The 23,627-nt window shown below is 36.8% G+C and overlaps 2 protein-coding genes across 4 annotated transcripts in view; one reads left to right on the top strand and one right to left on the bottom strand.

The window, feature by feature from the left end:
- LOC133635906 (protein FAM135B-like) overlaps nt 1-23,627 on the bottom strand; it is a 185,947-nt gene that overhangs the window by 125,398 nt on the left and 36,922 nt on the right. For 2 of the 3 annotated variants that reach the window (XM_062029353.1, XM_062029355.1), the window contains 4 exons: nt 23,165-23,228; nt 20,333-20,829; nt 7,062-7,158; nt 1,446-1,525 (listed from right to left, as the gene is read on the bottom strand). In XM_062029353.1, coding sequence (XP_061885337.1) covers nt 1,446-1,525; nt 7,062-7,138 — 157 coding nt within the window. In that variant the 5' untranslated portion in view covers nt 7,139-7,158; nt 20,333-20,829; nt 23,165-23,228. The remainder of the gene's footprint in view (nt 1-1,445; nt 1,526-7,061; nt 7,159-20,332; nt 20,830-23,164; nt 23,229-23,627) is intronic. The other variant, XM_062029354.1, reaches the window with a different exon arrangement.
- Nucleotides 20,377-23,627, top strand: part of LOC133636390 (collagen alpha-1(IX) chain-like) — a 71,707-nt gene continuing 68,456 nt past the window's right edge. Inside the window, exons 1-3 of the mRNA XM_062030383.1 lie at nt 20,377-20,571; nt 20,613-20,678; nt 22,536-22,701. Coding sequence (XP_061886367.1) covers nt 20,377-20,571; nt 20,613-20,678; nt 22,536-22,701 — 427 coding nt within the window. The remainder of the gene's footprint in view (nt 20,572-20,612; nt 20,679-22,535; nt 22,702-23,627) is intronic.

Below are 23,627 nucleotides of genomic sequence, written 5' to 3'. Positions count from 1 at the left end.
AATAAAGTGCAAAAATGTCAAAGCATCATAACAAACAGTTATGTCAAATAGCAGCAGAATTGCACTTTTTGGAGAGCTGTATTATTTCCAGTTTTGTGCCCAAGGGACTGATTTTATTTAACACTATATTATTATTTATACACCTATAGTGATCACAGAGACAGCTTGTTTTTGTGTTACTGTATATATTTGTTTTGATGAAAAATCCCACTTAATATACTTTTGGTAACAACAGTCAATATTTATTTATTTTATTTTATTTTGTTAGGGGGGCTACAGTCAATATTTATTTATTTATTAGATTAAATTGTTTTCTTATATAATAAAAGTGAGTTTTTGTTCAACCAAATATTGTGTGTTTTTTTCCATATACAACAACCTATCTGGACTCCATAAGAGAATCCATAAGGAATCGGTTCGATAAGAGAATTCGATAACAGGCTCGAACTCGATAATTTCTTATCAAACATCATCCCTAGGTATAGTACCGTATTTTTCGGACAATAAGTCGCAGTTTTTTTCATAGTTTGGCCGGGGGTGCGACTTATACTCAGGAGTGACTTATGTGTGAAATGATTAACACATTACTGTAAAATATCCAATAATATTATTTAGCTCATTGACGTAAGAGACTAGACGTATAAGATTTCATGGGATTTAGCGATTAGGAGTGACAGATTGTTTGGTAAACGTATAGCATGTTCTATATGTTATAGTTATTTGAATGACTCTTACCATAATATGTTACGTTAACATACCAGTTGGTTATTTATGCCTCATATAACGTACACTTATTCAGCCTGTTGTTCACTATTCTTTACACATTTTAAATTGTCTATTCTTGCTGTTGGCTTTTATCAAATACATTTCACCAAAAAATGTGACTTATACTCCAGGGTGACTTATATATGTTTTTTTCCTTCTTTATCATGCATTTTTGGCCGGTGCGACTTATACTCCGGAGTGACTTATACTCCGAAAAATGCGGTACATGTTTGCTGTTAATAAGTGCCTCATCAGTCATGAACATGGACAAATCTTCTTAGACAACGGCATGTTTACATAATGGCCACAGTTTTTAAGGACCCTAATATTTGAACTAAACTGGTAGGCCAGGCTGGATAGTTTGAATAGTCCTGCCATAACCTAATGAGGTAGGGAAATAACTTGTCATCTCTCTAATGACGGCAGGCAGGAACCCCTACCAATTAAACATGTACTCACTTGGCCTGTGTCCACACACACACACACACACACACACACACACACACACACACACACACACACACACACACACACACACACACACACACACGGCCAAGCCACGGGTAGCTAAAAATAACTTATTTCTGTGAATCATGTTGTCAGTGAATTGACTTCCTGGGTTTCTGGAGAAGGAGACTGTAAAGCAGATTGCCATGAATATATAAATGATCAGCTCTCACCTGCATTATCTTGAGTGGTCACTATCACCCTGTGGGGCACCCGGGGGGAGACCTTTAATCCTGTTCGCACCTGGTAGAACCTGAAGAAGAGGAACATTTAGGCTGGTGCACATACACACTTGTAATGACATGTGTGGCGCCCCCTATTGGTTGCTTTGATAGACACGCTAGCATACATGTAATAGTGAGGATATTTCTATTAGACTTATGGACAATTAGGAAGATGACCGCCATGTTTTCCAAGCAATCTTGCTCAGATTTGACACACGTGTTCCTGTCAGTCCAATGAAGGCGTGTACCAAATTGTGTGATGATTGAGTTGAAAAACAACAGTATGGGCACATGTTTCCACAAACCTTCCCCCTTTAGTGTGCAGTGTTTCAGGAGCGGAAGTGCAAATACACACGGTCATGATTCTACACAGATGTCTTTTCACAGCGTTATAAGGATCATACCCCACCTTTGTCCGGCTTTTAGCACATAATGACTAGGGATGATCAGCCCCCGATACGTATCGGCTAATTTTTGTGAAAAAATACGTCATCACCATTGCAGATTAATGCCGATCACAAACACAGATCACTATTTATTTTTATTTCCCCGGCTGACAATACAGCAGCTCCTCCATACAGTGTGTCGCCGCTTCCCCAGGTTAATAATAATCACACCCTTTTACAGACTGCATTTGTTAGTACGAGGCTAAACATGTTACACACCGAGAGCGAGCCAGGAGCAGGCATTGCTAAGCTAATTAAAAATGATTTTCAAGGTAAAAGTTGATTTTCAAGGTAAAAGTTGATTTTCAAGACCAAAAAGGATTTTCAAGGTAAAAGTTGATTTTCATGACAAAAAATTATTTTCAAGGTAAAAGTTGATTTTTAAGACAAAAAATTATTTTTAAGGAAAAAAATTATTTTCAAGACTAAAAATGATTTCCAAGGTAAAAGTTGATTTTCAAGACAAAAAAGGATTTTCAAGGTAAAAGTTGATTTTCAAGACAAAAAAGGATTTTCAAGGTAAAAGTTGATTTTCAAGGAAAAATAATTATTTTAATGACAAAAAATTATTTTCAAGGTAAAAGTTGATTTTCAATGTAAAATTTGATTTTCAACACAAAAAATGATTCCAAGGTAAAAGTTGATTTTCATGACAAAAAATTATTTTCAAGGTAAAAGTTGATTTTTAAGACAAAAAATATTTTTAAGACAAAAAATTATTTTCAAAGTAAAAGTTGATTTTCAAGACAAAAAATTATTTTCTAAGAAAAAAATTATTTTCAAGGTAAAAGTTGATTTTCAAAGTAAAATTTGATTTTCAAGACAAACAATTATTTTCAAGGTAAAAGTTGATTTTTAAGACAAAAAAGGATTTTTAAGGAAAAAAATTATTTTCAAGACTAAAAATTATTTTTAAGGTAAAAGTTGATTTTCAAGACCAAAAATGCTTTTCAAGGTAAAAGTTGATTTTCAAGACAAAAAAGGATTTTCAAGGTAAAAGTTGATTTTTAAGGAAAAAAATTATTTTTATGACAAAAAATTATTTTCAAGGTAAAAGTTGATTTTCAATGTAAAATTTGATTTTCAACACAAAAAATTATTTCAAGGTAAAAGTTGATTTTCATGACAAAAAATTATTTTCAAGGTAAAAGTAGATTTTTAAGACAAAAAATGTTTTTTAAGGAAAAAAATGATTTTCAAGACTAAAAATGATTTTCAAGGTAAAAGTTTATTTTCATGACAAAAAATTATTTTCAAGGTAAAAGTTGATTTTTAAGACAAAAAATGTTTAAGGAAAAAAATGATTTTCAAGACAAAAAAATATTTCCAAGGTAAAAGTTGAACTTCATGACAAAAAATGATTTTCAAGACAAAAAATGATTTTCAAGACAAAAAATAATTTTCAAGCTAAAAGTTGATTTTCAAGACAAAAAAATATTTCCAAGGTAAAAGTTGAACTTCATGACAAAAAATGATTTTCAAGACAAAAAAATATTTCCAAGGTAAAAGTTGAACTTCATGACAAAAAATTATTTTCAAGACAAAAAATTATTTTCAAGCTAAAAGTTGATTTTCAAGACAAAAAATGATTTTTAAGGAAAAAAAATTATTTTCAAGACAAAAAATGATTTTCAAGGTAAAAGTTGAATTTCATGACAAAAAATGATTTTCAGCTACAATCGGGCGGAAGGCGGGGTACACCCTGGACAAGTCGCCACCTCATCACAGGGCCAACACAGATAGACAGACAACATTCACACTCACATTCACACACTAGGGACCATTTAGTGTTGCCAATCAACCTATCCCCAGGTGCATGTCTTTGGAGGTGGGAGGGGCCTATCCCCAGGTGCATGTCTTTGGAGGTGGGAGGGGCCTATCCCCAGGTGCATATCTTTGGAGGTGGGAGGGGCCTATCCCCTGATGCATGTCTTTGGAGGTGGGAGGGGCCTATCCCCAGGTGCATGTCTTTGGAGGTGGGAGGGGCCTATCCCCTGGTGCATGTCTTTGGAGGTGGGAGGGGCCTATCCCCAGGTGCATGTCTTTGGAGGTGGGAGGGGCCTATCCCCTGGTGCATGTCTTTGGAGGTGGGAGGGGCCTATCCCCAGGTGCATGTCTTTGGAGGTGGGAGGGGCCTATCCCCAGGTGCATATCTTTGGAGGTGGGAGGGGCCTATCCCCTGGTGCATGTCTTTGGAGGTGGGAGGGGCCTATCCCCAGGTGCATGTCTTTGGAGGTGGGAGGGGCCTATCCCCTGGTGCATGTCTTTGGAGGTGGGAGGGGCCTATCCCCAGGTGCATGTCTTTGGAGGTGGGAGGAAGCCGGAGTAGAAGCCACGCAGTCACGGGGAGAACATGCAAACTCCACACAGAAAGATCCCGAGCCCGGGATTGAACCCAGGACTGCTCAGGACCTTCGTATTGTGAGGCAGACGCACTAACCCCTCTGCCGCCGTGCTGACAAGTTGATTTTCAACACAAAATTTTTTTTTTTTTAAATTCAACTTTTACCTTGAAAATTATTTTTTGTCTTGAAGTTGATTTTCAAGACAAAAAATTATTTTCAAGGTAAAAGTTGATAAGTTAGCTTTCAACACCGGCAAGTAATAAGTACTTGGTAAAGTACAAGCGCAGTAGAAAGTATTGATACATATACTGTATGTACATCAATACTGTAGAAAGAAAGCAGATATTAACAGGAAATGAACAAGTCGATTCTTAAGTCACAGTCAGGAAACACATAAAAGGGGGGCACAACCATCCATAAACGGATACTAGCATGGGTCCAATTCAATCAATCAATGTTTACTTATATAGCCCTAAATCACGAGTGTCTCAAAGGGCTGCACAAGCCACAACGACATCCTGGGCTCAGATCCCACATCAGGGCAAGGAAAAACTCAACCCAATGGGACAATGAGAAACCTTGGAGGGGACCGAATTAGTATATGATCCAGACTAGAGTGATTAAGTCCATATGTTTATTTTTTCAAAATGTCATTTTTGTTGCTTTAGTTTACAAACTTAGGGAATAATTCCATGGACACGGGGAATTGAGGTGAAAAATCTAAATATTTAAAAGAGTAGTACTTTTTGCTTTGTATCATTTATTGTGTACTATTTCATTTGTTCTGCTCAAACAGTAGTATGTAGTAAGAGAGAATAATGAACAAGTTGAAACATTGTGCTGATAGTGTTAGGAAGCAAAAACCGGGTGTTTTATAGTTTGTGCTATGGCTGCATCTTTTGGACCAATTTTCTCACAGCGGGTGCTGCAGTGTTCTTTCATTTAACGGTAGTGCTTTTTCTTTCTTTTTTTTTTCAACCGGAGTACCATCCTTCTAGCAGGCCATAGCGTTTCTGCTCGTATGCATTCAATCATCACTCCAAGCAACATTTCTTAGTTTTACAATATAACTACAACAATTTATACTTACTAAACTGTCCCATGTGTGATGTCTGTAGGAGTGTTTTCATGTAAGTGCTATAGCTAATGTTAATGACATTAGCATTAGCTAATATACGAACACGTCAACGAGTGCCTGGGTTAGTTGTATTAACTTACAAAGGCATTCTTTTTGTATTGTTTCACTTTCACCAATTCCTCAGTAAATTCACCAAAAAGTCGGCGTGGAGTTATTGGGTGTGTTTAGCTGATTGGAGAGCTAGCTTGCACAGATCGTGGATCCCTGACCATGACTTCTTTTTTGTTTGATCAGCCGTTTTACAGACACCGATTGGAAACAAGGTCTGTAAATAAACATTTACAGAATCTTACGGTGTAAATAACTCATTTCACAACGTTATATATTTGAGGCTTATATTCGGGCTAATAGATGTAAAAAACATTTTTTCTTCTAAAATTTAGTGGGTGCTGCTTATATCTTGATGCGCTCTGTAGTCCAAAAAAGACAAGAACTTAATTTGTATCTCCTTTCATTTTCGTGTCATCAGTTGAAAAGATTTTCATTAGCATTTCATGTTTTTAATATCTTTTTATTGAATCTACACTACCGTTCAAAAGTTTGGGGTCACATGTAAATGTCCTTATTTTTGAAGGAAAAGCACTGTACTTTTCAATGAAGATAACTTTAAACTAGTCTTAACTTGAAAGAAATACACTCTATACATTGCTAATGTGGTAAATGACTATTCTAGCTGCACATGTGGTGGTTTTTGGTGCAATATCTACATAGGTGTATAGAGGCCCATTTCCAGCAACTATCACTCCAGTGTTCTAATGGTACAATGTGTTTGCTCATTGGCTCAGAAGGCTAATTGATGATTAGAAAACCCTTGTGCAATCATGTTCACACATCTGAAAACACTTTAGCTCGTTACAGAAGCTACAAAACTGACCTTCCTTTGAGCAGATTGAGTTTCTGGAGCATCACATTTGTGGGCTCAATTAAACGCTCCAAATGGCCAGAAAAAGAGAACTTTCATCTGAAACTCCACAGTCTATTCTTGTTCTTAGAAATGAAGGCTATTCCACTAAATTGTTTGGGTGACCCCAAACTTTTGAACGGTAGTGTATATTGTAACGGACTGGGTTCTATGTTATGTTCCACGTGTACTTTATTCAAAGTTCAACAGATGGTGTGGTTTCCCATGGCCTTGAAAGTGTCCTAGTTGCGTGCAGCTTTCTCTGCTAATGTTCGTCTTTCTTTACGTATGTTCTGCAAGCTGATTGGCTGGGTAAAGGAAAATGACGGTTCTGTCTTATTTATTTTGCCGTTGACTACGGCCTACAGTAGTCGGACTTCCATTAAAGGCTGATAACCCTGCGATAACGGCTGGAGTCACGTCAGTACATATTTCATGAAGTGATCCTTTGGTGTACCACCAGCGAGAATCACAGCAGTAGATTTAATCAGCACATTTCAGCTGCTGGCTACGGCTATCATGCAAATGTAACCTATATCATATTACTCCCACAAAATGTCCTACATAATACAACATGCACTGAGTGGAAGGTGTTGGTATTTTAATTGGCCAACAAATTGCCTCCTGTATTTCATTCCCTGTGTATGACCTGCAGGTCCAATCAATTAGTTGGGTGTGTAATGAGTACTGTAAAGATAATCATCACGATACATTTCATCTTTGATATTTTCTTACCCTCTTTGGAAAAGATCCACATTGTGAAACTTGTGCAACTCTACGGAAAACTCCAGCGTGCCCTGTACTTCAGACATGATGTGGTCCGACTCATCACCTGCAGGAAGACAACACAGGATTTGGCACACATTGATATTTCAGAGACCATATGCTGAGACACAAACACACAGTGTGTTTGTCTTCCATTTAACCAACAATGTCTAAATCCCTTTGGACAAAACACAGACGTGAATTTACATTTTCTATCCAGCAGAGTATGAAGGAAGGCCTTGAGAGATGAAATGACTACAAGTGAAAGTGAGGTATCAAATGACTGAAACACGATCCACTCAATGTACAGTTCGTGCACTTTAAAACAGACAACGTGCCTGCAATGTGAAATTGTGTTTGTTAAATACTTTTCATGGTTGTAATAATAAGCAATGTTGGCCATTATCCAAAACTCAATCAAAATCCCTAAAAAAAAACCACACTAAAAATGATGGCCTATTATGCAGCATTGCTAGTTTAAGGATGCACTAAGAGTAATGTGTCCCTACAGACATTTCTTCATTGCACATCTTAAAATAAAAATGTGAGCTCCGCCAGACATCCTTCAGTCAGATGTCATTTGGATCTTTTTTTTTCTTCGGCATATCGACCAAACGAGCACGATGTTGCTGGTAAAATGTGAACCTGTTATTTGCAATGTGACATTGTTGTATGTGACATCTATTACATTGCACAGGTCCAGAGTTAAAAAAGAGGCAAAAGTGCACAAGAGTGCTTTTTGGAGGCACACACTGTCAGATACAGACCTGGAAAAGCACAGTTCATTAGCATGAAAGCAACAGACACATAAATAAATCACTGCAGGGCTTTTCACTTTTAGACCGGCTAAATTACGATTGCACCAATTCACGTTTATTCACGGCCTTGCAACTTTGTCCAAAGCCCAACAATTCCTTGTACATTTCTATCAATCAAATTTGCACGCCAACTGTTTGATGAAAACTTATGTTTGCTTCTTGTGTTGACCAAGCAGGAACAACAACAAGTAACAATATAGCAACTATTTATTGATTCATTTACACAATTGTTGTCCTCCCGTTTAGCTCAGACCTACTTACTGTTCCTGTTTACAGCGCTAAGCCTTCTGGGTAATATAAACATTCACTTCTTCGTTGACATGCATTTATATAAATATACATGTATATACACTAGCGTTCAAAAGTTTGGGGTCACATGTAAATGTCCTTATTTTTGAAGGAAAAGCACTGTACTTTTCAATGAAGATAACTTTAAACTAGTCTTAACTTTACAGAAATACACTCTATACATTGCTAATGTGGTAAATGACTATTCTAGCTGCAAATGTCTGCTTTTTGGTGCAATATCTACATAAGTGTATAGAGGCCCATTTCCAGCAACTATCACTCCAGTGTTCTAATGGTGCAATGTGTTTGCTCATTGGCTCAGAAGGTTAATGGATGATTAGAAAACCCTTGTGCAATCATGTTCACACATTTGAAAACAGTTTAGCTCGTTACAGAAGCTACAAAACTGACCTTCCTTTGAGCAGATTGAGTTTCTGGAGCATCACATTTGTGGGGTCAATTAAACGCTCAAAATGGCCAGAAAAAGAGAACTTTCATCTGAAACTCCACAGTCTATTCTTCTTCTTAGAAATGAAGGCTATTCCACTAAATTGTTTGGGTGACCCCAAACTTTTGAACGGTAGTGTATATATATTTGACATTTATTTATTTAGGGTAAGACAATTAAGAACATATTTTCATTTGCAATGCTGACCGAGCAAAGAGGCAGCATTTACATGTTAGAGTTGTTGAAGCGTGATGATAACCTCTCAACAGTTCACAAATGCTCTTAACGTGCGGTGGTAAATGTGTCGGAACATAAATGAAGGTTTAAGATGGACTAACACATTTTAAGTGTAAAACATACACGGAGAATGTCTGCAACATGCGAACGAATAAGGAAGCCTTTGGTGGTGATTCTTTCTATAATCATAATTATTCATATCATTAGTTATAATTAGGGCTGCAACAAATTAAATCGATTAAAATCGATTATTAAAATAGTTGCCGATTAATTTAGTCATCGATTCGTTGGATCTATGCTATGCGCATGCGCAGAGTTTTTTTTTTTTTTTTTTTTTAAATAATTTTTTTTTTTAAATAAACCTTTATTTATAAACTGCAACATTTACAAACAGCTGAGAAACGATAATCAAAATAAGCATGGTGCCAGTATGCTGTTTTTTTTCCAACAAAATACTGGATAGGATAGAAATTTAGTTTGTCTCTTTTATCCGATTATTAATCGACTAATCGAAGTAATAATCGACAGATTAATCGATTATAAAATTAATCATTAGTTGCAGCCCTAGTTATAATGAATTAAAACAGTTCAATAATTTGACAATGAGTTTTGAGTATGTACTATTACTGCCATCGAGTGTGTACTTTTAAGTCTGTGTGCTATAAAACAAGTAAAACATCAATATAGTATTTGTTTTCCAAATAGTGTTCCACACCCGTTCTTTCTAGAGTTAAGGTTACAGTAGACATTTAAAACATTGATAACAAGTTCATAAAATAAGTTGATTTCAATCAATTGAAAACATTGCAACGTTGTAAAGTGCAACATTTTAGGCGGCAACAATCAGAACACAGAACGTGATGATCATATGATACAGTCTTTGCAGCACACCAATGAGTCAAAGTGGAAATGTACTGAGCACAATTGCGCTGACTCTGCATTTTTCTTCTGACGTACACTTGCCAAAGAAAAGAAGCTTGGTATTCGGGCAGACAAAGACCATGTTTGTGTCCTTTTTCAACAATCATTTGACTGATGAGCAGATTAAACCTTGTGTCTTCCCCCAAAACTAGCCATCTTTCCACTCTGCACATTACATAACACACGCGTCATCCGGCTTTATTATTAGACCTGGCCTGACAATGTATCAATAAGTTCATTATGCGCCAACGCTGACAATAACGCCACTGCCATATTTGGACTTGTTTGACGCGATGACTGCATGAGAAAACATCTGTCAGTATCTTCTGTTATTTGGGCCATAAATCATATGCAAATATGAAAAGTATCACTTCACAGACACCACAGATGTAGTAGGTATCCAATGGACACATATTGCAATATAAGAGGCAATACATAAAGATAAATATATACATGTAAACACTGTCATTTTGTAATAAAGTGGATTTGTATTTGTTTAGTGGGTGACTTTTAGTTGCAAATTACCGTATTTTTCGGATTATAGGTCGCTCCGGAGTTTAAATCGCACCGGCCGAAAATGCACAATAAAGAAGGAAAAAAACATATATAAGTCGCACTAGAGTATAAGTCGCATTTTTTGGGGAAATGTATTTGATAAAAGCCAACACCAACAATAGACATTTGAAAGGCAATTTAAAATAAATAAAGAATAGTGAACAACAGGCTGAATAAGTGTACGTTATATGAGCAGTGTTTCCCACACATTCATTTATTTGTGGCGGCCCGCCACGAAAGAATTACGTCCGCCACAAATAAATAAATAAAATATATATATATATTTTTTTTGTCCTGTCCAGCTTCTCAGACAAATCATATAGTTGATGTAGATGCCCATATCGGCTGTTCAGATTGATTTACTTGACAAAAGAGAAGTGTAGGATACTTCTCTTGTTGCCTTATTTGTATTTGACCACTACTGTTTTCTGTTTATTTGTTACTGACTGTGGCAGGACACCTCGGCCTCTGTTTCACTTTATGTTGCTGGTAAATAATATGGTTGCAGTAGTAGGCTAAAGTTAAAGTATTTAGTATGCACTAATTAAAGGGGCAGAGCTTTAAGAGACATTTCAGCTTTTATATTTTATAAGATATATTTTTTGTAAGAACCACAATTAATAAATATATTTCAGTGAATAACTTATTGTTCAAATCTGTGTATAAATATGTACATAAAGTGTTGTAATTATATTGTAAAATGGATGAATGGATGGACGTTTAAAACAAAACTGTTATTATTAATTAGTAAGTATAAATTTTTTGAGCCTTTTTAGAGAAAATCATATCATTGTAGTAAATTATGCAAATTACTCGATGATGTCATGGTGACCACGCCCATAGCCACGCCCCCACCGCCACAGGTATCTTGGCAGTTTATGGGAAACACTGATGAGGCATAAATAACCAAGTGAGAACGTGCTGATATACGCCTAATCTCTTACGTGAATGAGATAAATAATATTATTTGATATTTTAAGGTAATGTGTTAATAATTTCACACATAAGTCGCTCCAGAGAATAAGTCGCAAACTATGAAAAAACTGTGATTTATAATCCGAAGAATACGGTAGCTTGCTCAAGATAGATATCAGTGATGATGGTGCCTAAGAATGTTTCCTTGAGACAATATCATAATAAAAACAATTTACATTTTAACAGTAAATATTTTTTTTACATATTGATGCACAAAATGCAAAATATTAGGAATGTGAATAAGCATTGTCCTCTGCAGTGGACATTTATTTTGTCAGAAAGGAAAACCCCGAAGGGAATAAGCGGTAGAAAATGGATGGATGGAAAACCAATAACTCTCTCATGCAAAATACAAATGTCCACTGCAATGCTGACCCAGCAAGGAGGCAGCATTTACATGTTAGAGATGTTGAAGTGTGATGATAAGTGTGAAGATATACAGTAGTTTGAAAGACAAATACTTGAGCTAAACTATGCAATATCATACTTTGCAAATGCAGTTTTTATACAGAGCTTGCCAAGTGTACCTGAGGAAGTGTCCAGAACTTGTGGTCAAGGCTGGAATCACACCAGCTTTACTGAGGTCACCACAAGTTAAGCACTGACTGTGAAGAGAACTTGCTCAGAGTTTTCAAACTAAAAAATATAACAAGAACACCACCGGCTTGCTTATGTTACCATTAGCGGCTTAACAGAACAACATTTTTTGAAAAAAAAAAAGTCTCTATTTTTTTTCCAATGACTAATTTATATTGAATGAAAATGAGCTGTTGGCTTGAGGAATGAGTCTCACAATGTGTCGTACACACATGTAGCGTGCGCACGTACACACAAACAATGCAAAAGAACTAACTAACATGTTGTTATGACAGATTACCGTATTTTTCGGATTATAAATCCCAGTTTTTTTTCATAGTTTGGCCGGGGATGTGATTTATACTCCGGAGCGATTTATGTGTGAAATTATTAATACATTAGCATAAAATATCAAATAATATTATTTATCTCATTCTCGTAAGAGACGAGGCGAATGTCAGCAATCGTCACTCACACGTCAACCAATAAAAATTTGGCGGGGGCGGGCCATGGCAGAAGTGCATTGTGGGTCATGGCAGAAGTGCATTGTGGGTCATGGGATGCTACCTGCTACTATGTCCGTAGCTATAAAAATGGATCATTTCAACATTGGCGGTAACTTATAAAAACTAAAATGGCAGTGAAAAGGAAATCATATACTGCAGATTACAAGCTGGACGTAGTGAAATATGCGGCAGAGAACGGCAAGAGGAAGCGGTGCATACCTTTGGAGTTGGCAGAGTTGTTTAGAAGCGACACCGAGGAAGAAGATTTCATGGGATTTAGCGATTAGGAGTGACAGATTGTTTGGTAAATGTATAGCATGTTCTATATGTTATAGTTATTTGAATGACTCTTACCATAATATGTTACGTTAACATACCAGTTGGTTATTTATGCCTCATATAACGTACACTTATTCAGCCTGTTGTTCACTATTCTTTACACATTTTAAATTGCCTTTCAAATGTCTATTCTTGCTGTTGGCTTTTATCAAATACATTTCCCCCAAAAATGCGACTTATACTCCAGTGCGACTTATATATGTTTTTTTATCCTTCTTTATTATGCATTTTCGGCCGGTGCGACTTACACTCCGGAGCGACTTATACTCTGAAAAATACGGTAATAAGTCATGAAATCAATATTGAGGACTTTTGTCCTGTCATGAAATAATAATAATAATAATCATGCTTACTTTGTTAAATTACTGGCTGTTACAAGTCTGAAATAATCATAAAAAAGTAATATTAAAATAGATACTCATTTTACTTTATTAAACTGTCATAAAATATGTAATAGTACTTACCGTATTTTTCGGACTATAAGTCGCAGTTTTTTTCATAGTTTGGGCGGGGGTGCGACTTATACTCAGGAGCGACTTATGTGTGAAATTATTAACACATTAGCGTAAAATATCCAATAATATTATTGATCTCATTCACGTAAGAGACTAGACGTATAAGATTTCATGGGATTTAGGAGTGACAGATTGTTTGGTAAACGTATAGCATGTTCTATATGTTATAGTTATTTGAATGACTCTTACCATGATATGTTACGTTAACATACCAGTTGGTTATTTATGCCTCATATAACGTACACTTATTCAGCCTGTTGTTCACTATTCTTTACACATTTGAAATTGTCTATTCTTGCTGTTGGCTTTTATCAAATACATTTCCCCCAAAAATGCGACTTATACTCCAGTGCGACTTATATATGTTTTTTTATCCTTCTTTATTATGCATTTTCGGCCGGTGCGACTTACACTCCGGAGCGACTTATACTCTGAAAAATACGGTAATAAGTCATGAAATCAATATTGAGGACTTTTGTCCTGTCATGAAATAATAATAATAATAATAATCATGCTTACTTTGTTAAATTACTGGCTGTTACAAGTCTGAAATAATCATAAAAAAGCAATATTAAAATAGATACTCATTTTACTTTATTAAACTGTCATAAAATATGTAATAGTACTTACCGTATTTTTCGGACTATAAGTCGCAGTTTTTTTCATAGTTTGGGTGCAACTTATACTCAGGAGCGACTTATGTGTGAAATGATTAACACATTAGCGTAAAATATCAAATAATATTATTGATCTCATTCACGTAAGAGGCTAGACGTATAAGATTTCATGGGATTTAGGAGTGACAGATTGTTTGGTAAACGTATAGCATGTTCTATATGTTATAGTTATTTGAATGACTCTTACCATAATATGTTACGTTAACATAGCAGTTGGTTATTTATGCCTCATATAACGTACACTTATTCAGCCTGTTGTTCACTATTCTTTAGACATTTTAAATTGCCTTTCAAATGTCTATTCTTGCTGTTGGCTTTTATCAAATACATTTCCCCCAAAAATGCAACTTATACTCGAGTACGACGTATATATGATTTTTTTAAGGCTGCAGCTAACGATTATTTTTCTATCGATTAATCTATAGATTATTTTTTCGATTAATCGGTTAATCTATAGATTATTTTTTTCGATTAATCTATAGATTATTTTTCCTTTTACCGATTATTTTTTTATTCAAAATGAAGATGAAAAAATAAATGTAGGCCCGTTTTTTCAAAAGGCATGGCTTTTATTTACAAAAAAAAAGAAGTATGGCCACCCAGTCAACATTGACAACAACATGACTAAATATTCTGTAACAATGTAAACATTTAAAACTTTTAAAATTTAACAAAATTAAAAGTAGCTTATTTGCTTTTTAATGTGCAAATATAAGAGTCAACATCCAGTGCAAATCTTAATATTCTGCAATAGTATAAGCATTTCAAAAGTAAAAGTATTGCTTATTTTGCTTTAAAATGTGCAAAAATAAAGATAAACATCCAATACAAAAAAGTGCAAAACGAAATATTCTGTAACAACAGTGTAAACATTTCAACAAAAGTGAAAGTATTGCTTATTTGCTAAAATGTGCAAAAATAAAGATAAACATCCAATACAAAAAAGTGCCAATCTAAATATTCTGGAGCACTGTAAACATTAAGTATTGCTTTTAAAATGTGCAAAATAAACATCCAGTCCAACACAGTACACAATAACCAATTCTACTCATTCCAGTGAGTGTCTAACAGTTGTAATGAAGAAAGGTTAGCATGTCTACATGCTTTGCTTCTTTTCTTATTTACAATATTCCCAGCAGCTGAAAATAGGCGCTCAGAAGGGGTCGATGTGGCTGGAACTGAGAGCTAATTAGCCTTCACCTCAAGCCAGGATTGCGAGTGAGCTGAGCTGCAGTTTAAGTTTCTAGAAGGTCAACGGGCTCATAGTGATGTTACTAGTAGTTGACTGGCAGGTGTTTATTATCATTTGGGGAGAGTCCGCTGCCTGATGCTCACCTGCTAAACACCTATCTGCTCCACCCTGAAGCGCTGACTACATGCGCTCTGAATACGCACTGCTGATTGGCTGATAATGCTTCGTGTTTACCAATCAGATGGTTGTGTGGGTGGGACAATGCTGCGTGCTGAGACAGAGGCAGACGGAGCAAAGCAGCTTGCTAAGACTTTAGCTTAGAAACTCGTTCGGTACACCCCCGTACCGAACCGAAAGCCCCGTACCGAAACGGTTCAATACAAAACACGTACCGTTACACCCCTAGCAGATACAAATGACACATTCATGTTTTTGTGTAATGATGACAACGTATGCTCGCGCGGACGATTGACTAGTTGATGGTTTTCTTTCAAATGTTCGTTCATAGCCGTTGTGCTGCTATGATAGGCCATTTCCGCTCGACACAGTGTGCATACAACAACATTATTAGGCCGTTTATTGAAATACTCCCACACTTTTGACCACTTTTGGCATGCTTTTCCCCCCTCGCTCGCACCGCTCGCATCGTCTTCTTTGATCGTCTGCTTTGCGCTTCGCCATGACGGTAGTGTGACGTCATTATGCGACGCGTCGACGCACAAAAACGGCGTCGACGTATTTACGTAACCGATGACGTCGACTACGTCGACGCGTCGTTTCAGCCTTAGATTTTTTCCTTCTTTATTATGCATTTTCAGCCGGTGCGACTTATACTCCGGAGCGACTTATACTCCGAAAAATACGGTACTTGTGTTACGTAAAAAGACGTTTACGACATTACGTACTAAAAGCTGAAAGAAGGAAAAATGTGAGATATAATGCTTGCAACACAAGTGAGCACCATTTTTATTGTATGACATTTTCTGCAAGACCTGAAGTGAAAAGATGTTCCCAGAAAGGAGGAGGAAACAATGTGTGCTTGGCAGGAAAACACCAGAGTGTGATGTCATAATCTAGCACTGTTGGCTGGTGAATACACTGCCTGCTCCTCATCAGTCAAGTCAATCAAACACACCTGACTATCTATTTCAGCAAAATGATTTTGTCAAATGTAAAACCCCACAGCTCATAGTCTTGCATCATTGCAAGCTTGTGTGTGCACCATTCCATCTGTCCTGTGCCACACGATCTTGTTATATTGCCACATGGATGCAATACACAGCCTTGTCATGTGCAGCTCTACAATATCTACTAATAGACAACACTTGAATCACGTTCCACTGTCATGTGCAGCTCTACAATATACATTTTGATTATGGCTTCTAACGATCATACAAGTAATATAATAAACAAAAAAGAGTAATGGGTAGTGCAACGTGCATGCAAATTCCTGAGCTTGTGAAACAGATGAGTGAGCATATGAGTGGAAAAAAGACAAAAAACATCAACTACAAGTTTAAGATGCTTGCTACATTGCATTTGACACAGCACTAGTAAGCCTAACTAATCATCACTAAACTTAACAAAAAAAGTAAAGCCATATGAATTCCGTGCTAACGTAACCACAGAATTAGCCAATAAAACAAAATCCGCAGTTGAACAAAGAATATCAGGGAATAAATGAAATGTTGTAATTGTGAGAAGAAACATTTGTTTGGGAACACAATGTGTCCGGCACCGCTCATTCATCCCCCAAACATGTCCAAAACTAAATGTGGAGACGACCACTTGAAACAGCGACTAAACCGCCGTTCCCAGTCTGTGGAACGCTCTACCTGACCATCTGAGGGCACCACAGACTGTGGATGCTTTTAAAAAAGGCTTAAAAGCCCTTTTTTTAAAAAAAAGCCTTTTTTTTTTTAGATATGTGCATACTAGCTATAACTATTTGGCTGTTGTAGTTGTTATTTTTATTTATTTATTTATTATCTTTTATTATTTATTTTAATTTTTTGTTAATACACTGAAGCACTTTGAGATTGTTTACTCAATATAAAGTGCTTTATACAAATAAAATCTATTATTATTATTATTAAACAAAGAAGCTCAAGCTGGCAAGAACAATCCATCTCATCTGCTTGTGTTGTTGTGAACGACATCATGGGTCTAAGATCAATGTACAAACAATCATATACACACACACAACACATCTCATCTGCTTGTGTGGTTGTGAACGACATCATAGGTCTAAGATCAATGTACAAACAATCATACACACACACAACACATCTCATCTGCTTGTGTGGTTGTGAACGACATCATAGGTCTAAGATCAATGTACAAACAATCATACACACACACACAACACATCTCATCTCATCTGCTTGTGTGGTTGTGAACGGCATCATGGATCTAAGATCAATGTACAAACAATCATACACACACACACAACACATCTCATCTGCTTGTGTGGTTGTGAACGACAGCATGGGTCTAAGATCAATGTACAAACAATCATACACACACATAACACATCTCATCTGTTGTGTGGTTGTGAACGACATCATGGGTCTAAGATCAATGTACAAACAATCATACACACACAACAACACATCTCATCTGCTTGTGTTGTTGTGAACGACATCATGGATCTAAGATCAATGTACAAACTATCATACACACACACACACAACACATCTCATCTGCTTGTGTGGTTGTGAACGACATCATGGTTCTAAGATCAATGTACAAACAATCACACACACACACAACACATCTCATCTGCTTGTGTTGTTGTGAACGACATCATGGGTCTAAGATCAATGTACAAACAATCATACACACACACAACACATCTCATCTGTTGTGTGGTTGTGAACGACATCATGGATCTAAGATCAATGTACAAACAATCACACACACACACAACACATGTCATCTGCTTGTGTTGTTGTGAACGACATCATGGATCTAAGATCAATGTACAAACAATCATACACACACACACAACACATCTCATCTGCTTGTGTTGTTGTGAACGACATCATGGGTCTAAGATCAATGTACAAACAATCATACACACACACAACACATCTCATCTGTTGTGTGGTTGTGAACGACATCATGGATCTAAGATCAATGTACAAACAATCACACACACACACAACACATGTCATCTGCTTGTGTTGTTGTGAACGACATCATGGATCTAAGATCAATGTACAAACAATCATACACACACACAACACATCTCATCTGCTTGTGAACGACATCATGGGTCTAAGATCAATGTACAAACAATCATACACACACACACAACACATCTCATCTGCTTGTGTTGTTGTGAACGACATCATGGGTCTAAGATCAATGTACAAACAATCATACACACACACACACAACACATCTCATCTGCTTGTGTTGTTGTGAACGACATCATGGGTCTAAGATCAATGTACAAACTATCATACACACACACAACACATCTCATCTGCTTGTGTTGTTGTGAACGACATCATGGGTCTAAGATCAATGTACAAACTATCATACACACACACAACACATCGCATCTGCTTGTGTGGTTGTGAACGACATCATGGATCTAAGATCAATGTACAAACAATCATACACACACACACAACACATCTCATCTGCTTGTGTTGTTGTGAACGACATCATGGGTCTAAGATCAATGTACAAACAATCATACACACACACAACACATCTCATCTGCTTGTGTTGTTGTGAACGACATCATGGGTCTAAGATCAATGTACAAACAATCATACACACACACAACACATCTCATCTGCTTGTGTGGTTGTGAACGACATCATGGATCTAAGATCAATGTACAAACAATCATACACACGCACACAACACATCTCATCAGCTTGTGTGGTTGTGAACGACATCATGGATCTAAGATCAATGTACAAACAATCATACACACACAACACATATCATCTGCTTGTGTTGTTGTGAACGACATCATGGGTCTAAGATCAATGTACAAAGAGGACAACAGTCACAACTTGAGAGGCTCCCTTTTTTTTAACCGTCTCAAATCGTCTCTTTACTGGTCAAGCTCAGAACAACAGCACACCACCTCTGTCACAACAACAGCTTGGAGCGCAACATTGGGTCTGACTGCGCTAACAAGATAAAGGTTTCTAGAAAGTACCTTACACAATCATAATGTACCTTCTTACATTTACACAATCATACTTTGACTTCAAATACTGGTCAGAATTGTCCAAAGATGTATTGCACCAATAAATGTGAGGATTAGTTTTTCAATGTTATTAATGACACAAGAAGCACACACTCTGGGTGGTAAAGTAAGTGCAAAAGGTAAAAAAAAGGAGTCCAAAACAAAACCGAAAAACTGACTTTTATGAGTTTTTTTTCAAATTGCTATAGTTATTTTAATTCATTTTATATCATATTATCCTTGGTTTATTTGTTACTATTTATAGCCCTTCTTTTGAATATATTTCAAGTTGAGTTTTGGTGGCACATTAAATACTCATGTTATCAAATTAGTAAATAATCATGTTATTAATCGTGATTTCAAAATCAATCAGAGTAATGATGACTATTATGTTTGCCTTAATCGTCCAGCCCTAACCACCAGGCTGAGCAGCAATTAAAACAAAACTTTAAAGAGGCCATTATGGTGCAGATCTGGATAAAGATTGCTGAAGCATACTACACCAATACACAACTTCATCAATGGATTCCAATGCTTAGGTTTCCTGATCCAAATGAGATTTGGGTGCCATTCTGCAATTACGCTAAACTACTTAGCCAAGTCCCTAATGTACCAAGACTAGTCTTACATTTCAGTGCCTCTGGGGTCTCTTTTGCCCCACTTTTGTCAATGAAATGAATCATCTTTTGCATGACTTTTACAGAAACGCAGGCATGTAAGCGCTGAATATGTACAATTAGCATCACTCTACAGCCATGGCTGTTCTCCGCTCCACAATTTGACTTCTTGTTCACGCGACAGGAAGAAAGATGGCTAAAGTTGGACGTATTCAACATGCTTAAATGCTATCAGCTTGTACTGAAAACATCCTCTGCAATCATTGTCTGTAATAAGAGCATCGTTTGCAGCCTTGTCTCTTCTGTACACACACACACACACACACACAACAGACACCACCAATGCAAAGTCCGACATCCTTACCTCCCTTAGCAGTGATCCAGGAAGTGAGATGATCCAGTGAGTAGATGCAGATGGATGTGCTCCTGTGCAATGTTTATATGTCCGCTTGCACTGTCGCCGCCACTGCTGCTGCTGCTGCTGCTGTTGCCATGGTTATTCATCCAGACCCTGCTTGTACTGCAGTCCCCCCACTTTCCTTCTCTGGCGCGTGCTTTATCGCTCCTCATCAATCCATCCCAGAGGAAAAGGACGAGGAGGGGGTATGTTAAATTTGGGCGTTTAATCCGCCTTTGTCCTCCAGCGTCCAGTTCATGCAGAGAGAGAGCAGTGCGTGGCTGCAGTATTAATAGTGAAGCGTGCAGACATGGTGTGTGTGTGTGTGTGTGTGTGTGTGTGTCCTGCTGCTGCACTGTCCGCTGGTCCAGCAGCCAACCAGCCGGCTGACATCAGGGCCGGCCCACTAAAACTGAAGCGAGCCTTCAGTCCAAGGAATTATTATGCAAAGAAATAATGCTCACCTGGAAAAGATCAACATTTATAAAGAGCAGGTATTTACCACCACAAACTGACTTCAATAAAGTTCCACACTCTAGTTTTAGCACCAGTCATGAGGCGATACTAAAAGTCACTTTCAATGGGATGTAATCAAAAAGAGGTCAGCATGGAAAGTATGTTCTTAAAAGCCTGTGACGCACAACCTTAGATCTTCTTTTTAGCTTCCATCTTCACCTTCCTCTAAAAAAGCCAAAGTCAATTGCAGCTTTTCTCTCATGGCATCCTGCCATAAGCTCGCAGCACTTTTGATTAAGGAAGGAGCCGCATAGATTTGTTTTCTCTCTTCTGTTTCTCACAGAAACCTGGCACCATTTTCTGAAGGGTTACACCACAAGGACGCCACTTCTCATTTTATACAGAAGTATGTGTGGTAGACGATAACACTGCCGGCCTCAATTCCCCATATATTTTCTAAATTATTATATGATGAATTGTATTTAATATTATTTTTAAATTCCATTCTTCATTTAACTACTAATTCGTAATAGTTATATTATTTTAAACAATAAAAAAATGGTTTAAACACATTTATATAACAAATGTTTATTGCTTCCAACAATATACACACACACACACAGGTATAACATATATTAATTAATTAATATTTTTATAAAAATAAATTGTAATAATATATTAATATTTTATGCATAATTTGTTATGCATAATACACGCAACCCTAACTCAAAATGCCGGACGTTCGAGGCATTTAAGAAACTCCGCCCTGATTTTCTAAATTATTATATAATGAATTGTATTTAATATTATTTTTAAATTCCATTCTTCATTTAACTACTAATTCGTAATATTTATATTATTTAAAACAACAAAAAATGGTTTAAACACATTTATATAACAAATGTTTATTTATTTTGCTATTCTTTTATAATATATATATTTTCTTTTGTGTATATACTGTATAAATGTATATATATATATATATATACTGCATATATATATATATATATATATATATATATATATACAGTATATTAATATATATATATATATATATATATATATATATATATATATATATATATACACATATACACACACACACACACACACACACAGGTATAATATATATTAATTAATTAACATTTTTATAAAAATAAATTGTAATAATATATTAATATTTTATGCATAATTTGTTATGCATAATACATGCGACCCTAACTCAAAATGCCGGACATTTGAGGCATTTAAGAAAGTCCGCCCTGACAGCTCCGCAAAAGAGGACATGTCCGGTGAAAAGAGGACGTATGGTCAGTCTATCGTAGCCCGTTAGCTGCTAGCATGCCGTGTGTTGTGCCTCGGTGTGCATTGTTTACACAACGTGCGTCACGCTACTTAATATGTCCGTGTGGAAACTCGTTCGGTACACCTCCGAACCGAACCGGAACCCCCGTACCGAAATGCTTCAATACAAATACACGTACCGTTACACCCCTATAATTTACCGAATTACTTGTATGGTTTTATTATCTAAAAGATCACAATCTACTTTTACTCATTTTATGAAATTAAAACACACTGTATACATAAATGGACCGCATTGTGAAAATCGTGTATAATGATAAATTCATTTTAGTTCTATCAATACTAAACTACATGGATTTGGTGGTCCAACTTTCATTTTCACATCTATCTATCCATCGTCTTCCACTAGTCTGATGTAGGGTCGCGGGTGCAGCAGCCTAAGCAGAGAAGCCCAGGCTTCCCTCCCTCCACCTATTTGGTCAAGCTCTTCCTGGGGCATCCCGAGGCGTTCCCAGGCCAGCTGGGAGATATAGTCTCTCCAACATGTCCTGGGTCTTCCCCATGGCCTCCTCCTGGTCGGTCGGACGCACCCTGAACACCTCCCCAGGGAGGCGTCCGGGGGTCAAGCTGACCAGATGACTAAACCACCTCAACGGGCTCCTCTCTCATTTTCACATCAAAAAGTTAGTTTGTTATTAAAACTGTCATAATGGAGTGTTTTTCTTTGTTTCTACCCGGGCTAGCTTGTTTCTAGCATCATGTTGTAATGTTGGAAGGTGTTAAAAAAAACAATATTCAATTGCTTAACATCTACGCTCAAACATTGAGACGCATAGAAAAAACTGATAGACTAAAACATTTTTGTGGATATGAGAGCCTACAAATGGTCCAAAGGTGACACAAATATACACCATTCATATTTGCACCTGAAAGTTGAGTACTCATGATGTGGAATAATGGGAACATGAATTTAAAAGTTTTTTGTTATCGTCAAACAAGTAACATTTAGACAAAAAAGGGTTCCTATGTCCTACTTACCATAGCACGACTGAAGAGCATCCTAGTCCCAAGTCCTGTAGGTGGCAGTCGTGCAGCTTTTCAACTGTCAGGCAAAGAAGAAAATGTTTCAGGCATGTGTGGATGTAGAATGCTAAAAACAAAGCTACTTCCAAATTGTAACATCCAGTGAATAAGTCTTGACATTTCCAACAAGAGCATCCAGTGTGGAGCTGTTTGTGTCTGTGGGTCATGAGTGTGCGAGTCATGGGGCCTTGGGAGAAAAAAACTCAGCTTTTTCTTCTGCCTTCTGGAACTGCCACTGATTTTAGTCTGCTGGGGCCGTACTTATCAAGCTTCTTAGAGTGCCATTTTACACTTAAGTCCTGAGAATTTGCGAAATTTAGTCCTACTCTCAAACTTAAGAATAAAAGCTTTTTATCAACGTTCTTAAGTCTAAGAATCACTCCTACTCTCCGCGATATTTAAGAGACCTTCAGAGGTG

This window comes from Entelurus aequoreus, linkage group LG20, assembly GCF_033978785.1.
Source record: "Entelurus aequoreus isolate RoL-2023_Sb linkage group LG20, RoL_Eaeq_v1.1, whole genome shotgun sequence".
NCBI classification, from domain to species: Eukaryota; Metazoa; Chordata; class Actinopteri; order Syngnathiformes; family Syngnathidae; genus Entelurus; species Entelurus aequoreus.
The sequence above is the reverse complement of the archived record's forward strand: the minus strand, read 5'-3'. Positions and strand labels throughout refer to the sequence as shown.